The sequence below is a fragment of the Oncorhynchus clarkii genome, chromosome 23, assembly GCF_045791955.1.
Source record: "Oncorhynchus clarkii lewisi isolate Uvic-CL-2024 chromosome 23, UVic_Ocla_1.0, whole genome shotgun sequence".
NCBI classification, from domain to species: domain Eukaryota; kingdom Metazoa; phylum Chordata; class Actinopteri; order Salmoniformes; family Salmonidae; genus Oncorhynchus; species Oncorhynchus clarkii.
Genome location: NC_092169.1, coordinates 21705928 through 21722495, shown reverse-complemented (window position 1 = coordinate 21722495; position 16568 = coordinate 21705928). Strand labels below are relative to the sequence as shown.

Genomic DNA, 16568 nt, shown 5'->3' with positions numbered 1-16568 from the left:
TTGGGACACAGCCTTGCACTTGATGTCATTCCAAGTCAATGAAGGCTTCAGGAGACCTTTGTAGAGAGTACAGATGAGTAGCATGTATGGACAGGATTGTTTTGATTCGTTTTTGAGCAGGCTGTTGTGGTTGTGTGAGTGTTTGTGTGTGTGTGTGTGTGTGCGAGTGTACAGATATTCGGGGGTCTGGTGTGGATCCTGGTGGCATCCACCCATGTAAAGCCAGGGAACCCACAGGGCTGTTTGTGTCTGTGTTCTGCTTCATTATGACCTTCCTCTGGCTCGTCATCTTCGCCGCCAGAGGACACAAAAACAAGGGCGGATGGGTGGCAGCGGTCATTGTTAGCCAGAAATTATTTTTGATAATGATATAAAAATGGTTGCATTGGGCCTTTAAAGAACTCATCATCCTGTTGTTTATTTTTGTTTTTTTATATGCAATATTGTCACATACTGTAGTCCATTGGTGATATATGTATGTCTGTAATTCCTTTTTTTAAAGTACACTTGACTAACCAAACAGCCACTGTCTGGGCACCCCATCTTTTACCATCACTTTACATACCAGTTCACATTTTATAATGTTTTATAACTATTGCACAATTCATTTTGTCAAGGCTATTGAATGTTTAATGTGATATGGTACAAAATGAGTGTAAGGTATAGTCTTGCAACTGAAATTACTTGTTAGTTTAGCAATTCTTTATATGATATTCATTAGACTGCATAAAAAACTATTTCAACATGCCATGCTCTCTGACTAGTTTTGTTAAGCTTAATTATCTTGATTGCATTTATATGATGTTGGTCAATTGTGTTATAAGTCATACTTGTGCTAAGTGTCTAGGTTTGTTAGGGTACATTGTGTGTTTACTAAACAGAGGTAATGGGCTGTGCTATTTCTAAGCTAACCCTGTCTCCAACCATAATCTAACCCTAGCCTTCTCTCCAACCCCAAACTTAACCCTAAATCCAGCCATTTCCATGAGAGAGCGGGCATGCTGGACTGTATGTGGGGCCCCAGGGCCAAGTAAAGGTGTATGTAAATATTTAAATGGTATAAGTATAAGTGGGCCTCTGTAGGGCCTCACCCAACACAAAAGACCCAGGGGTCGAGTAAACATGCCGGCACTGCTAGTGAACCTTTACACAGTCTGTGGTATCTGCTCAGCTAGCACTACATAAACTCAATCAGAGAATGGATATAGATCCCACTGTTAACAATAAGTGTGACATATCTGCTTTTAGTCACATGTACTACCTATAGAAAGCAACCTAGTCCCTCTGATGATACAGCTATTGTAATTCTTTACAATACATCTACAGATTTTCCATGAAAGCCAAGGAACTTGAGCTATAAGATAATTCAATAGAGACATTTACGTTGTTTTTTTCCATATCACTCATGACCCAAAAAATTATCCTGTCTGTATCTACAAATAAAGACAAACAATAATGAGAAGCCTGAATATCAGATATACTAGTAGTAACACCCCCAGGTGGTGGAGAGGTCACATGACACAATGCACCTGTCCTGTGTAGGGTTGCAAATAGAAGGCATATTACCAGTAAACTACCAGAATTGTGGTAACGTTCACGGTTTATTAGGAATTTATAAGGTGACATCTACTGGCCTTATTTGGGTGCTTCAGATTATCACAGGTGTCTGTAATCATATCTGGTCCTCTGTGGCCTTATCACATTTAAAATATGAAATAATTAAATAAGACGATTTAAAATGATATATAGAATGACAAAGCTGTAAAACATGCTATGGTTTTAGCAGTGCCGGTATGTCTACTCTACCCATGGGCCTTTTGTATTGGGTTTAGGACTCCCGAGTGGCACAGCGGTCTAAGGCACTGCAACTCAGTGCTAGAGGCGTCACTACAGACCCTGGTTTGATTCCAGGCTGTATCACAACTGGCCATGATTGGGAGTCCCATATGGCGGCACACAAGTGGCCCAGCGTTGTCCGGGTTAGGCCGGGGTATGTCGTCATTGTAAATAAGAATTTGTTCTTAACTGACTTGCCTAGTTAAATAAATGTTAAATAAGAAATTATATTGAACCATATGGAAAAGTGAATAGCTTAATCAGTTGATAGTGACAAAATTAGGTTACCTCCCCTTGGCTATAGGTTGTAGACCAGCCTCTGAATGTCAAAGAAATGAAACGTTGCTATCCTGTTACAACCTGGTCTAAGAGCATTTCATATTATTCTGTACGTAAATCCGAAACACCCCATTTAGTATTATATGTTACGTTTGTAGGATGGTTGGTCGGGGTGGATGGGTGAGCATTAGTGAGTTAGCTAAATTCGTAACATATCATACGTTTTGCAAATTAGTAAGCTATCATACATTCTGCAAATTCATAACATATTGTACATTTTTCAAATTCGTAACATACAATATTAATTCTAATTAGTAACATATCATACGAAATTGGTGAAGGACACCCAAAAATGAATACATACCATATGAAACCTAACATATCATACTGATTGGGGTGTCTCGGATTTGATGTTTGAAATGAATTATGCCTACTCAAATGTGTCTACTTTCAGCACCATGAGCGGTCCTTTTCCGATGTATTTGTGCCACGGCTGCTGCTTCCATTTTCAGGACCACAATGTAAATGACTCAAATCTGGCTTTTTGTGAGGTCAATAACTCTGATAAATACATCATGGGCAATAAACATGTTTTTAAAGCTATCAAAGTTGACCTCCGGTCCTCATCTTCACGCTCTCCTTCTCAAACTGAATAGAACATAGGCTATAGGCTAGTCCGCATGCAAGATTTACTGGACTAGGCCTAATAGTCCAAAAATAGGCCACCAATTTTTTTATTTTTTTTTATTTTACCTTTATTTAACCAGGCAAGTCAGTTAAGAACAAATTCTTATTTTCAATGACGGCCTGGGAACAGTGGGTTAACTGCCTGTTCAGGGGCAGAACGACAGATTTGTACCTTGTCAGCTCGGGGGTTTGAACTCACAACCTTCCGGTTACTAGTCCAACGCTCTAACCACTAGGCTACCCTGCCGCCCCGTAGAGATTAAACGTGTAAAAGAGTAGTGTACAGAAGAAGAATAAAAAAGTATGATGAAGATGTAAAGTCCCACCCAATTACCAAAGTCACCATAGATTTTTCTGTAAATTACTGGTAGCTTTGCAAACCTAGTCCTGTGCTACCCTACATTTTCTGCTGAAAGAGTTTACTACTTTGTTTGAATCCTACCATAATATCCACCACCAAGTTCAAGGCAAATTCAAAATCACATGAATAGAACATTATTGAAATGCCTGTCCGGCTTAAGACAGATGGCACTATTGGTAGGATCTCTTCTTTGGAGAACTTCTCATGTGTGAATTAATGCTTCTTCATACTTCAAACCAAGAGACTCCCTGCCACACACACACAGAATTATTTATAATTTATAAATTGACTACAGGGGCCATTAAAAGAGAATAATTATACACATTAACAGAGTCAGATGATAGTCAAGGAGAGATAACATGGAAAGCCAGAATACGGTAAAGTATGGCAGAACTTAATACTTTGTGTTTACCAAGTCATTCACTGTTAAAAGCACTAGTTCTTTGAAGCCATTTTCTTGGTGCATTGTTACCACTGAGTTTCGTTTTCATGTTTGTAAAATGTGGCGAATATGTTAGAAGTGGCATACTGGAAGTGTAGGCCCGATATTCCCTGAAAAGCTAAAACATCAAGAGCCTCCGGAGCGAGCGACAGACAGACGCTGAGGAGAAATGGTATACACAAACAATCACAACTGTGATCTTAGCATGAAATGTCCCGACAGCTCTTTCAAAAGCAATACTTCACAACACAAACCATTTTGGAGAGTTTCAATGTTTAATTAGACAGCTCAGATTTTCAGCAATGTCACATGAACAAGTGATTTTGAAACAACACTATTCTTACAGAGCCTAAAAGATCCACTGGTTGAATTAAACTGTTTAGATGTGAAACTCTTTTGGGAGTATTTCACAACCTTTGGTGAAATACTAAGTCATGATGCTATACATATGCATACAGTAAATGTCTCGGTTTGATGATGTTATTTCCACTGGGGTCCAATCTTACGAGTCGTATGATGCCTGAGAGACAGGCTTCCTTCCTAGTAACACTCTCAACCCAACAACCTGAACCCAGCCAAACATCGCCCCAACCTATCTCAACCGGTCCATAGGGCGGGTCTACTGTTATGGTTGTGTTGTGGTCACCAGATGGTCCTCTTGAGCCCGGCCCAGACAGAGCGTTTCATGCCCTGAGAGGCACGGACGTCGTCCCAGTTGAGCCGCGTGTTGGGGATCTCCTCCTCAGGTTCAGGGTCGGGTCGCACACCCTTCTTAGGGGTGGCCACGATGAGGGGTAGGGGCCCGCGCTCCGGCTGAAACTCTACCACGTGGAGCTGCTTCTTTTCAGCCAGGGACTGGTGGGTCTCCTACACAGAGAGAAGGGGAGAGGGTTAGTCTAAAGCAGTGTCTGTGTGCGTGTGTTTAGAGCTCGTCTGTTTTTGCAGGAAGATTTCCTGCGATTGGCCAGAGCCAGCAGGTCTCCCTGACGATGTTGACAATGGCTCACCTGATTAGCCAGTCCGGTGAACAGAGCCCTGGTGATGTTAAGCAGGTTGACGGAGCCCTCTACCTTCGCGTACATGTCCTCTATACCAATCAGCTTACAGATGGTGATGACCGCACGGTGACAGTGTAGTCCGTAACCTAGGGAGAGACAGACTAGTCAGACTAGTAGCCAACCTCCATGCCTATCACGGTGTTGTCAATGACTCTTCCATTGCGAACAAATGACATTCACAGAAGCACATATACTCATAGACATGAAAAACATGCACGGTTAAGAGTATTAACTGACACCAAACTAATCTCTGATAAGTGATATATTTAGGAGAGGCTGTGCCTACATCGCTTGAGTCTAAGACTGGGGAACAGACACTAACACTAGTGTTGTGAGTGAGGACAAAGGTCTGAGTGGATACTACTCCAAAAGCCAGTGTCACAACTACACTGGAGTTTCATAATCCTTTACACAAGACCCCAACTGCCTCTTAGGCGGTTTACATGACAGGGCGTAAATGAGAGAGAGATGTGTGGGTTCCTTTGTGTGAGTGAATAGATTTGTGACTGTGTCTATGTGAACAGTATCAGAGAGACTGTGTGTGTTTGTGTATAGGGTATGAGAGCAGCACTGTCATGGTATCATTTCTCAGTGCACTGTCAGTTCAACTCTCATCAACTTGTTGCTCTTTTAGGTGGAACACATTCTGTTAGGGGCAGCCCTGAACCCCCCCTCTACTATACCTTTATGCTGTTTCTTCATGAGTAGGGTAGTCCTCTTGAAAGTGGAATTGATATCATGGTAAACTGTTAAAAACAGAAGAAACAAACCATCAAAGTCAACCCAGCTGTCAGTTCATCTCAGCCTGTCCTGCACTTTACCTCTTACCAAAAAAGTGCACTAAGTAGGGAATAGGGGGGCATTTTCTGATTTCTCCTGATTAGGGTTGTAAAACTACCAGTGACTATCGCTAATTTGGTAATTAACAAGTAATCTATGGTAACATTGGTAATTTATACTTGAATAACTACATATATATTTGTTTTACATCTGTCCATGAGTGTCAAGGTTCAAGAGACAATGGCCTAATTAATGAAAAAAAGCATCTAATCAACAAAGGATTTTTTTAAAATTAACTCTGCAACTCTTCCAATTATTGACTGTTTTTATGTCAAAACATTGACAACAAATACACATTAACATAGTATAGATTATACAAGTTTGTAAAAACAAATAAAGGATATGTCATGCTGAAACCCTCACACACCAGTGGTATTCACTAAGTTGATGGTTTATATTTAAGATAATGTTTTACAGCTTTGTGATTCATTTTCTTTGCAATCATCTTATTTGATTATTTTATACATTTCATTTTATGTGATAATGTCAGACAGCGGGCCAGAGATAATTACAGACACCTGTGACAATCTGAAGTACCCAAAAAGGCCCCTAAATGCCAGGTGATAAAATACAATAAAAAACTTGAAGGTTACCGATAAACTTTCAAAGTTACCAGTAATATACCCTCTGTTTGCAACCCTACTCCTGATGAACCTTGGATGGTGAGTCAGAGCCTTGAGCAAATGTAACTGTGTGGGTTAGTGACGGCAGTCAAAGAGCCAGCCTGTGTTAGACTGGGTCACGAACCCTGGTCACGAACCCATCACCCACAGAACATAACATTTACAGTAGCTGCTGCAGTAGGTCTGGGCCTGCTAGGAACAGCCTCTTTCAGTGTGTGTGTGTGTGTGTGTGTGAGAGAGAGAGAGTGAGACACTCACACAGACAAACTTACAACAAGAGAAATATGCCCAAACCTCTAGAGTGAAAACACTTCTCTTTGATCTACCGATTTGTAGCAACAGCTCCTCTGCAGAAAGCCTTTAGCAACATGACTACCGTTGACATAGTTTGATTAGTCTATGCTGACGGAATAGCAAAGATATTATTTCAGCTCGCTCACTTGCAGTACAAGGGTTTGCATAGAACAAGCCTGGTTCGCTGTTCAGACAGTAAGCACAAAAACCATGTTAGCCAGAACAGAACAGACCCCTATTCAACAGCCCTGTGTCTGAATGGGCCAAGAGGAGATGGAGGAGTAAGAAGGATGAGAGAGGAAGCCTCAAACATTCTGATCTCACCCTCAAACTCAATGCACGCAGAGACCCTCCCACAAAAATAGTGACTTACTAGTGTGGTCGTTGTATCTCTCAATGTAGTACAAATAGTGCACTGCTCGGTTCTTTGCCTGTTATGGTAAGAAGACCATTGTCAGTGTATCCACATTTCAACACAGCCACTTCCATTATTGAACACGTACTGTATAACAGGGCTGCCCAACCCTCTTCCTGGAGATCTACAATCCTGTGGGTTTTCAGTACAACCCTCTTCCTGGAGATCTACCATCCTGTGGGTTTTCAGTCCAACCCTCTTCCTGGAGAGCTACCATCCTGTGGGTTTTCAGTCCAACCCTCTCCTGGAGATCTACCATCCTGTGGGTTTCAGTCCAATCCGAATTTAACACACCTGATTCTACTAATTAGCTGCTCAACAAGACCTTAACTAGCTGAATCAGATATGCTAAATTAGGGTTGGACTGAAAATCTACAGGACAGTAGATCTCCATGAAGAGGGTTGGACTGAAAGCCTACAGGACAGTAAATCACCAGGAAGAGGGTTGGACTGAAAACCTACAGGACAGTAGATCTCCAGGAAGAGGGTTGGACTGAAAACCTACAGGACAGTAGATCTCCAGGAAGAGGGTTGGACTGAAAACCTACAGGACAGTAGATCTCCAGGAAGAGGGTTGGGCAGCCCTGCTGTAGAGTGCCAGTATGGGTATTTTCCAGGTAACAGGGAAACATTTTACCTTTCTCAGTGCAGTTTGACGGTCTGCTGCCTTACCCAAGGCAAAACCTGCAGGAGAAAATATGGAAATAAGTATACAAAAATATATAATAATCTTAAGAATTATGTTTTTAGATTCATCCACATCAGCATCACTGCCTGTCATAGTTTCCATATCTGATTGCTTTATGGTTCATCTTTTCATGCTGCTGCTTTTAAAAAAAATAATTCATTAAGCTGACAGCTTCTACAGATAAACCAGTCCCTTTCCAATCCATGAAAGACACTTCTGGCTCGCTCATCTGTCTCAGTGAACTGAAAGCTTTCGAGTGCCACACGGAGGAAAAAGTAGAGAGGCTTTGCAACCTGAGTGTAGCTAGCTCAGGAGTGGCCACCACTTCTCCCTGGAGCTACTCTTCAGCAGGGTTTTGGACTCACCTGCTGCCCCGTTCCCATTGCCAACAGCTACCAGGCAGCTGATGGACCTCTTCCGGCCCTCTTTGGCTGTCATGTTGAACACGCTCTTCACCTGTCAATAATAAAACGTGAAACTCAAACAACCACCACCAGGTTAAAATAGCTTAGACTGACCCCTAGAGGACAGTCAGAACAAAAAACACTCATTACTGCAAACCAGAACAATGTGAAACATGTATTTATGGGAGGCAGAATGTCAGTGAATTCCATATACATGCTATTATAAAACAGAGGATGGGCCCTGGGGCAGAACTAAAGGGAGGCAGGCCCCAGGTTCATTGGATTTGGTGATAAACGTATTCCCTCTCTTTGTAATTGCTTTCCCCCTAAAAGTCCTATGGAAAAAACAGACCAGAGTATAGTCAAACGAACAAATGATTAATTGTTATCAAAAATAATGCAGGTAGCACCTTATTAAACCTTTGGCTTTTTAAGAGGGATTGACCTTTCCTTCAAGGCCCCAGTCGCCAGTGTCCACTTTGTGTTCGATGTTTCGACTGAGTAAAGTTCCTGCCGGTGTCTGGAGATGGTCTGTGGGTTTCCTCCTGGGGAAACAGCCCATCTCATCCCTCCTAGACACCCTCTCAAGATTTAATTGCCTCCCATCGATCGGTATAGACAGACGAGTGCTGCCCTTCCCTGTCCATTCACTCTATTCCCCTCCTTCCGGACAGATTTACGAGCTGCAGTGTGTCATTGGAGGCAGCAGGGGGCAGTGTGAGCATATTTCAGAGCTGAGGGTTAGCCATACATACAGCACAGGAGGAGAGACAACGGCTGCTCTACACACATTCACACCTGTAACACACAAACACATTGACATAGAACATACATTTAACACACACACACAGACGCACAAGAACACACACAGCAAACATACTGAGACAATATCCTCTGATATAGACCATCACTGCCACCATTTTAGGTTTTATTTATTTGCACCAAAGAAATTAAGTGAGACAAAACTGTACAGACCAAAAAATTAAACTGGTAAAGACAGGTGAGGTGAGAAGCCCAAAAGGGTTTATAGGAAAACCACACCACAGATGCAGGTAAAACAAATAAAAAAGTGTGTTCGATCAGTTAAAACAAAGCAAATGAATTATAATTGTACATAATATAAGCAGTAAACAAGAATAAACATGTTTGATTATGTGTGTGTGCATGTGAGGTTACACGGAGGGGATTTTTTTCCAGAGTTTGTTTCCCTGGAGAAAAACTCCTGGCCCCTCCATGTGGTAGACTGGCTGTGATACTAGTGTACTCCTGGGCTACCTACATCCAGAAAGTTTGAGTGTGTACAATAAGTGTCAGTGCTCTTCAGTGTGATGTGGAGGAGTTTGATGAGGCATGAAGAAACCATGACAGCTTTCCCCCTTTCCGGTCAAACCCAGAAGAGGGAAAAATGAGTGGCAATATGGGTAAGAGACTCTTTAGAGGTCAAAGAGACAGGATTAGAGCGAGACCAGTGAGAGATGAGATTGAGAGGCAGATACATAAGCTAGAGGGGATAACGAGAGGGAGGTACAGCATAATTATCATGCACCAACTCTCCTCCCCAACACACACCAAATCACATTGTATCCAGGCTGTATCACATGGGGTCGTGATTGGGAGTCCCATAGGGTGGCGCAGAATTGGCCCAGAGTCATCCGGGATTGGCCGTCATTGTAAATAAGAATTTGTTCTTAACCGTTTTGCCTAGTTAAATAAAAAGGTTAAAAGAATGTGCATCGTAAACAGGCGTAGACTAACCGTGAAACGTTTATTTGCACACACACACACACAGCTTATTCACCCAGTCCTAGCCTACCCCGTCCACTACTACTAGGTTACTAACCCATCCTACTAGTACCCTCATCCAATTCAATCTCTCCACTCTTTCCCTCCCCCCATGGGAGCTGGTACAGCTGGACAGTAAGAGATCCTCCCAAGGCTCACAGCAGTCACAGACAGAACCAGGACAGAACAGATGTAGAGCTGGTACCGGTCCAACAGAACTCTGCTCATAACTCAACAACACCGACTTCAGAAGTTCCCCTTTGTGCCCCCCTGTCTAGGTGGGTTATGAGCCTTTGCGGGCCAGCTGTTCCCTATGTGACAGGGAACTGCCAGTGGCCAGCCAGAGAGACACAACCCCACTGCAGATCCTGTCTGTTTGAAGGTAGGTAGGCGTGTATGTGTGTGCACGTGAGAGAGAAAGAGCTCTCATTACAGCAATACATTAAAAGCCTGCTAAAAACCCAACATATTATGACTCCATTTAAAAAGGAGGAAACCATCACAGCTGGGTATTTCACTAGAAAAATGTGTTTAGACCCACAGAGAGGGAGGGAGAGAGAAAGAGAGCGAGAGAGGGGGGAATAGCAAGAAAGAGAGAGTCACGACAATGAGAGCTCCAGTTGCAAGCTAATGTATTGGCAGTGTCGTTAAGCCACTTTGCCATTATATTCTTGTTGCCATTTGCTGCTTATTATGAAGTCGCAGAGAACTGTTTTCTATTCACCCGGATACAATTAGGAACTAACATTGTCTCTAGAACCCTCATACTTATTTAACTCAAGTTAGCGGGTGCCCTGGCAAATTGCATCGCAGAAAACATAATTGCAATAGTTAAACATGCATGAAGTCATAAAATGAAAGTTTGCCAGTGCAATGCGAGGCAGAGAGGGAGAGTTGGGAAGTGATATCTTAGAGGAGCTGGTGCTGAGTGTCATGGCGGGACTCATCAGTGGTGTTTTAGGGAAACTGTTTACTGTTTAAGAACCCAAATGGAAGCAAACTATTGGAGAGTTTCTATTGGACAAATTCAGGTAGGTCCTACCCGTTTAGTTTGCTTCCATTTAAGAAACATTTTGCAAAAGAATCGGTGGATTGAATACATCCCTGGACTGTGGAGGAAGATTTAACTAAACTCCACTGCTATGTGTTGATTAAGCCTGAGGAGGAGTGGTATATGGCCATTATACCACGGCTAAGGGCTGTTCTTAGGAACGACGCAATGCGGAGTTCCTGGATAAAGCCCTTAGCCGTGGTAGATTGGCCATATATCACAAACCCCTAGGTGCCTTATTGCTATTATAAACTGGTTACCAATGTAATAAGAGCAGTAAAAATACATTTTGTCATACCTGTGTTATACGGTCTGATATACCACAGCTTTCAGCCAATCAGCATTCAGGGCTCGAATCGCCCAGTTTATAATTAACAATATAGTACTATAAACAGTGAGCCATGTTGGCTGGCACAGGACTAATGGACCACACACAGTGCACCACTTCACTATGTGCATACTGGAGAATCACTGAGCTACTGTATGGAATGGATTAACGACCATGGGTATATAAAACGCAAGAGTGGTGCATCTTTTAAAACAAATCTTTGACTTTGGGGGATACTTTGAAGGTTGTGTAGCTAGTAGTTATACAATACATCCGTAATGGTATTCATACCCTTTTAATGAAATGAGTTGTGAGAGGCCTGAGTCTCCGTGCCATTGGAGCCAGGCCATCTCCTATGGAAGTGCACTCTCCTGTCCCAACCCACTGACTAACTAATGACATGGTGCTATTGTCCTTGGGAAGAAATCCTCCCCCTTTCCAGGAAGCATTTCATATAATTCATGTATATTTATAGGGAGATGGAACTCATAAACTGATCCATCAGTTTCCGGGGGACACGAGTGTCTGTGGCTCTGTATTATTTATGTAAAGAGGAGCACATGCAGAGGCTGGGGAGGATTATCAGTGCAATGAATGCAGGACATATTGAATTAGTTGATTGCTGCAGGCCTGGGTCAATGCTGACCGCATTACGATATACGACAGCTGGGCACTGGGCCCAACACATGCCCAACCTCTGAATACAGCTGTCATAATGCTGTCTAAACAGAATGAACAACAAACAGCAACAAAAGAGAACAGTAGGCCGACATGGACCTCTAAGGCCATTTCAGCAAAATCTCTTACGCAAGAGAAACATCCCATTGCATTCCTTCACATCCCCCCATTTCGCTCCTTTCATCTTAACTCTCTATTTTCCCAACACTTTTCCCTCTCTGTCTCCAAGTCAATAGAAATCTATAGTGGTACCTTTATGTTGAAGAAGATGGTAAATACTGTACAGGCAACCACAGCTCACATGTTAAGGAATGCGTGCTTTAATCAGCCTGCCAGGCTTTGAAGGGAATGTCAAGTACTCAGCCTAATGTTCAGATTCAAAATAAATATCACCACCATGTTAAGAAAACAATCACAGCATTGCTCTATCTTGGAGAAACAGAGATATAGGGACATCGCCGCTCTGGATTTCATCCAAATGCCTCATCAGCCAACTAAGCATCTGCCAGGTGTCTTGCTACACCATTCAGCCGCTTACTGGTCAATCACAGCTCAGGGACATGATTGACAGATTGGAAAAGGGAGGTGTGTGAAACCTGGTCAGGCAGTAGTGTCTTTAGAACAGAACAAACACATAGATGTGGTAAAGGAGACAATGGAATGCAGAGGTTGACCAGATTGGCACACATAAAACAAACCTGATCTAACAAAGTGGATATTCATCAAATCCGTATTTATTTATCTATTATAACAAGCCCACAATGTGCTTAAGTTTTGCTACATAACATGTAGAAGTTCTCACTTTTCAGGTTTAGAAGAAGTGACTGGTAATGCTAACTCTCGTTCGTATAAGATGGTAGCATAGCTAGCATAAAGAAATCATTGATGGTAGTCAAAGTTGTTTTCAACTGTAATGCAGTTAATTGGCAACAATAACATGAACATGTGTTGGGGTTGACATCCATAAAAGAATAATACTCTGATTTTTTACCTAAACATAGTGAAAAATACACATATAAACAATAGCCTAAAATGTAGACATTTTTTTCTGGGGGGCAATGAGGAGACTATCTTTCCCCCACATCTCTTTACCTCCATGGCAAATTCCATTGTTTTGGTCGAGTTCAATTGACCTCTTTACCGCATCTATTAGTGGCTCAAGGGTCACGGAGATGAACATCTAATGTGGACTGTAGCATCATGCTGAGAGTAGGGGGTCTAGCACTCACTTTGGGAAAAAGAGAAGGAGAGGGAGTACAACGGAGAGGACTGAAATGGAGAGGACTGCAGCATTCTCAGACCCATGTTATCCATCTTAAACCTGATACCCGCAGACATTTCAAACGGCAACTTGACCCTCAAAAACAATCCGAAATGCATTATGCACCTTAACTCGGGGATGAAAAATGAAATGGCAACCAATTCGTCTACCCCTTAAGAATCACTGTGGAATTACACAGTAAAAAGGAAATGTGGTGCAGGTCCATTGCGGCAGGTATAAATTGACTTTATTACAATGGCTTAATGCCTTGGGGTGGATTTCAGTAGCTCTGTGTATCACATCCCTAGGCCCAGGTTTTCAAAATTTGAATGATCCGCATTCTGTAAACCTCTTTTTTTGCAATTCAGGATCAGATCAATCTGGCTGTTTTTGAGCCGTTTTTTCAGAAAATATTCAGATAAGATGATTCTGATCCATACCAGAGTATTATGCTCACAGAATGCGTATGTTCAGTGCTTTGAACACCTTGCCTTTGACTGGACAGTTTATGGTACTACTTCTACACTGTCACTGGGAAACAGTGATGAGTAAACCACATAAAGGTAGCTAGATTAAAAATAGAGCCTGCATTCATCCCTTATAAATACACATTTGACACTCCTCATTATAACAACTGACCTTATACCCATACTGCCGTCAATTTTACTTAATGAACCTTTATTCCAGATTAAAAGGTCAAATTTGATTACCAAATCCCATTCTTCAGCTCTTTTGAAAAACTCTATGGATGGTCCCTGTTTGTTTGGGCCCTACACAACATACATTTTTTATTAAATTAGCCTAAATGGAAAGACCATCATTACCATGAGATCTCTTCCGACTGGATGGGAACGCTAAACGTAACCCTGAATCTCTGTAGCCCCTCTTCTCTCTCTCTGCCACATAATGAGGATTGATGCTGATGGCGAGGAGTTTGTTTTGGGTGACGGTTGGCTTGTTAATCTGTTTATCAAAGTGTTTTGTAATCGACTACGTCTATTTTCCAATATCCTCTCAGAGGGGTGCCCCTGATAACAACGTGTTAGTAATATCCATATCGCCACCATATTCATATCACCGTACTTTCCTCCATTTACCAAAATAGAAAACGACATCATTTCCTCAGTTAGGTGGGTTGAGTTGCAGTGAGACCTCGGTGTTGACAACATGGCTATGCCTACAGTCTCTCTCATGCAACCATGGCATAGAACAGTCCTTTGGGTGACAGAGAGCATGCAAGTGGAATCATGTTATGCTCTATGTTTGGAGGGTGGAAGGTGGGTTGACATTTCCTGTAGCCCCCCCCCCCAACCAACCTTCAGTTTGTGCCCGAGTAGGAGTGATGCATGTCGAGGTGAGACGTATCGGTGAGTGTAAACATACGATTCATTTGCCCTTTTTCCACACTGTGTCTAATATACTGACTATAACATGACTGTGGTAGGGTTTGTGTGCGTGCGCTCCATGGTCGTATCCTCTCCTGTTCATCTCTGCGTCTTAGCCCGGTGAGTTCAGCCGTGGGTCATGTTCTTCGATCAGGGAGGTTCAGAGGCCCGTCGGCACCCAGCTCCTCAACTGGGTGCTGTTCCTCACCGAGCAAGGAGTTACGGCAAGCAGCAGAGGACACTCAAGACAGACTCCCAGCCAGCCTCCACAGATCAAACCCAGCTCTCCCAAGTCTCGGGAACATCAACCATCAAAGGGTTCCCATCCACTTTTCTTCAAAGCCACCAAATAGCACTACGCTACTGCATCGTGTCTGCCCTGCTTTTTCAAAACTACAGACTTTGCTAGATGCACCGACATACCCTTTTGGGCTGGGTTAATACCATGGTAACCGATTCCAACATTTTGGGTTAGTATTTGAAGAGCACTCACCTCGATCACTCGGGAGTCAAAGTCATCGTAAGTCTCTAAAAAAAGAAAGGAAAATAAGGTAGTAAAAAACAGAGTAACATGGAGGTAAAAGGTGACTTCCAGTGGCATGACATGTTAACCCAGGTTACAGTTTCCAATAAACAATATATGTAACTTAAAAAAATTTACATTTTATATGACCTTTATGAGAAGAACTATTTGGACTGATAAAGTCCCCATTTCCCCAATGCGAATACCTCTGATTGTATACTGTTAAACTGCAACATCCCCTTCTATCAGACACTAAACATGACAAGGTTCACCTGTGCTGATTGGGTTTATGAGGCAAATTCAATCCAAACAAATTGGCCTTGGATTACATGTGTAATGGGAGCCACAGAAGCAACTCTCAGAGCTGATCAAAGCAAATTAGCAGTCAGCTTTTAGCGAGACAAATAAAGGGGTGATGAGGCAGACTTCTCAGAGGGAGAGAGGAAAAGGTTTATTGACTTATTTGATGGCATTGGTAAATCGGACTTGCTTATTAGTGTACTCCATCGCTAAAACAGTAGAGAATGTCTGTGGTAAACCCATAGAAATCCAAAACAAATTGTTAACAAACACATGACGTTCACTACATGGGGCTAGTTTAAATGGAAGGTTTTACAGTAGGTCACCATAACAGGATTCATTTTTCCACTTTTGATGGGAGGTAAATAAATCCAGTAAGGTAAATCTGTCAGTGATTTAGCTCAGGTTTGCCAACAGCAACGTGTCAGTAATTCCCTCAATACTCTAACAAGGGATTCTAACAGAGACAGGCGGCGACCGGACATTTCCTGGATTTAAGAGCGGGGCTTGGTGAAGGTATCTGTGAGGAGGTGGGGTAACCCTAGCATGAGAAAGAGGAGGATGAAGGTCGAAGGTCAAGCGTTCCCAGCTCCGATCCAGAGCTGTGATTTAGGCTCCCGTCCACGCCATCGCATGGTAATCCATCACTGTGGTGACTAGCAGACAGAGAGAGCGCAAACGGAAGGCAGGAAATGTAATAACCAACCCAGCCCAGAAGAGTGGAGGAAATAAATATACACTACCCGTTAAAAGTTTGGGATCACTTAGAAATGTCCTTGATTTGAAAGAAAAGCACATTTTTTGTCCATTAAAATATCAAATTTATCAGAAATACATTGTAGACATTGTTAATGTTGTAAATGACTACTGTAGCTGGAAATGGCAGATTTTTTTATGGAGTATCTACATAGGAGTACAGAGGCCCATTATCAGCAACCATCACTCCTGTGTTCAAATGGCACATTGTGTTAGCTAATCCAAGTTAATAATTTTAAAATGCTAATTGATCATTAGAAAACCCTTTTACAATTATGTTAGCACAGCTGAAAAATGTTGTCCTGATTAAAGAAGCAATACAACAGGCCTTCTTTAGGAGTAGTTGATTATCTAGAGCATCAGCATTTGTGGGTTTGATTACAGGCTCAAAATGGCCAGAAACAAAGAACTTTCTTCTGAAACTTGTCAGTCTTTTCTCGTTCTGAGAAATGATGGCTATTCCATGCGAGAAATAGCCAAGAAACTGAATATCTCATACAACGCTGTGTACTACTCCCTACACAGAAGAGCGCAAACTGGCTCTAACCAGAATAGAAAGAGTGCGAGGCCCCGGTCA

At 42.3% G+C, this 16568-nt stretch overlaps 1 protein-coding gene across 1 annotated transcript in view; it reads right to left on the bottom strand.

The window, feature by feature from the left end:
* Window positions 1-3861: 3861 nt before the first annotated feature.
* Window positions 3862-16568, bottom strand: part of LOC139381239 (mitochondrial ribosomal protein S5) — a 28598-nt gene continuing 15891 nt past the window's right edge. The window contains exons 5-11 of the mRNA XM_071124714.1: window positions 14906-14940; window positions 7889-7979; window positions 7473-7519; window positions 6794-6851; window positions 5347-5409; window positions 4613-4749; window positions 3862-4472 (exon numbers count right to left, since the gene is read on the bottom strand). Coding sequence (XP_070980815.1) covers window positions 4248-4472; window positions 4613-4749; window positions 5347-5409; window positions 6794-6851; window positions 7473-7519; window positions 7889-7979; window positions 14906-14940 — 656 coding nt within the window. The 3' untranslated portion in view covers window positions 3862-4247. The remainder of the gene's footprint in view (window positions 4473-4612; window positions 4750-5346; window positions 5410-6793; window positions 6852-7472; window positions 7520-7888; window positions 7980-14905; window positions 14941-16568) is intronic.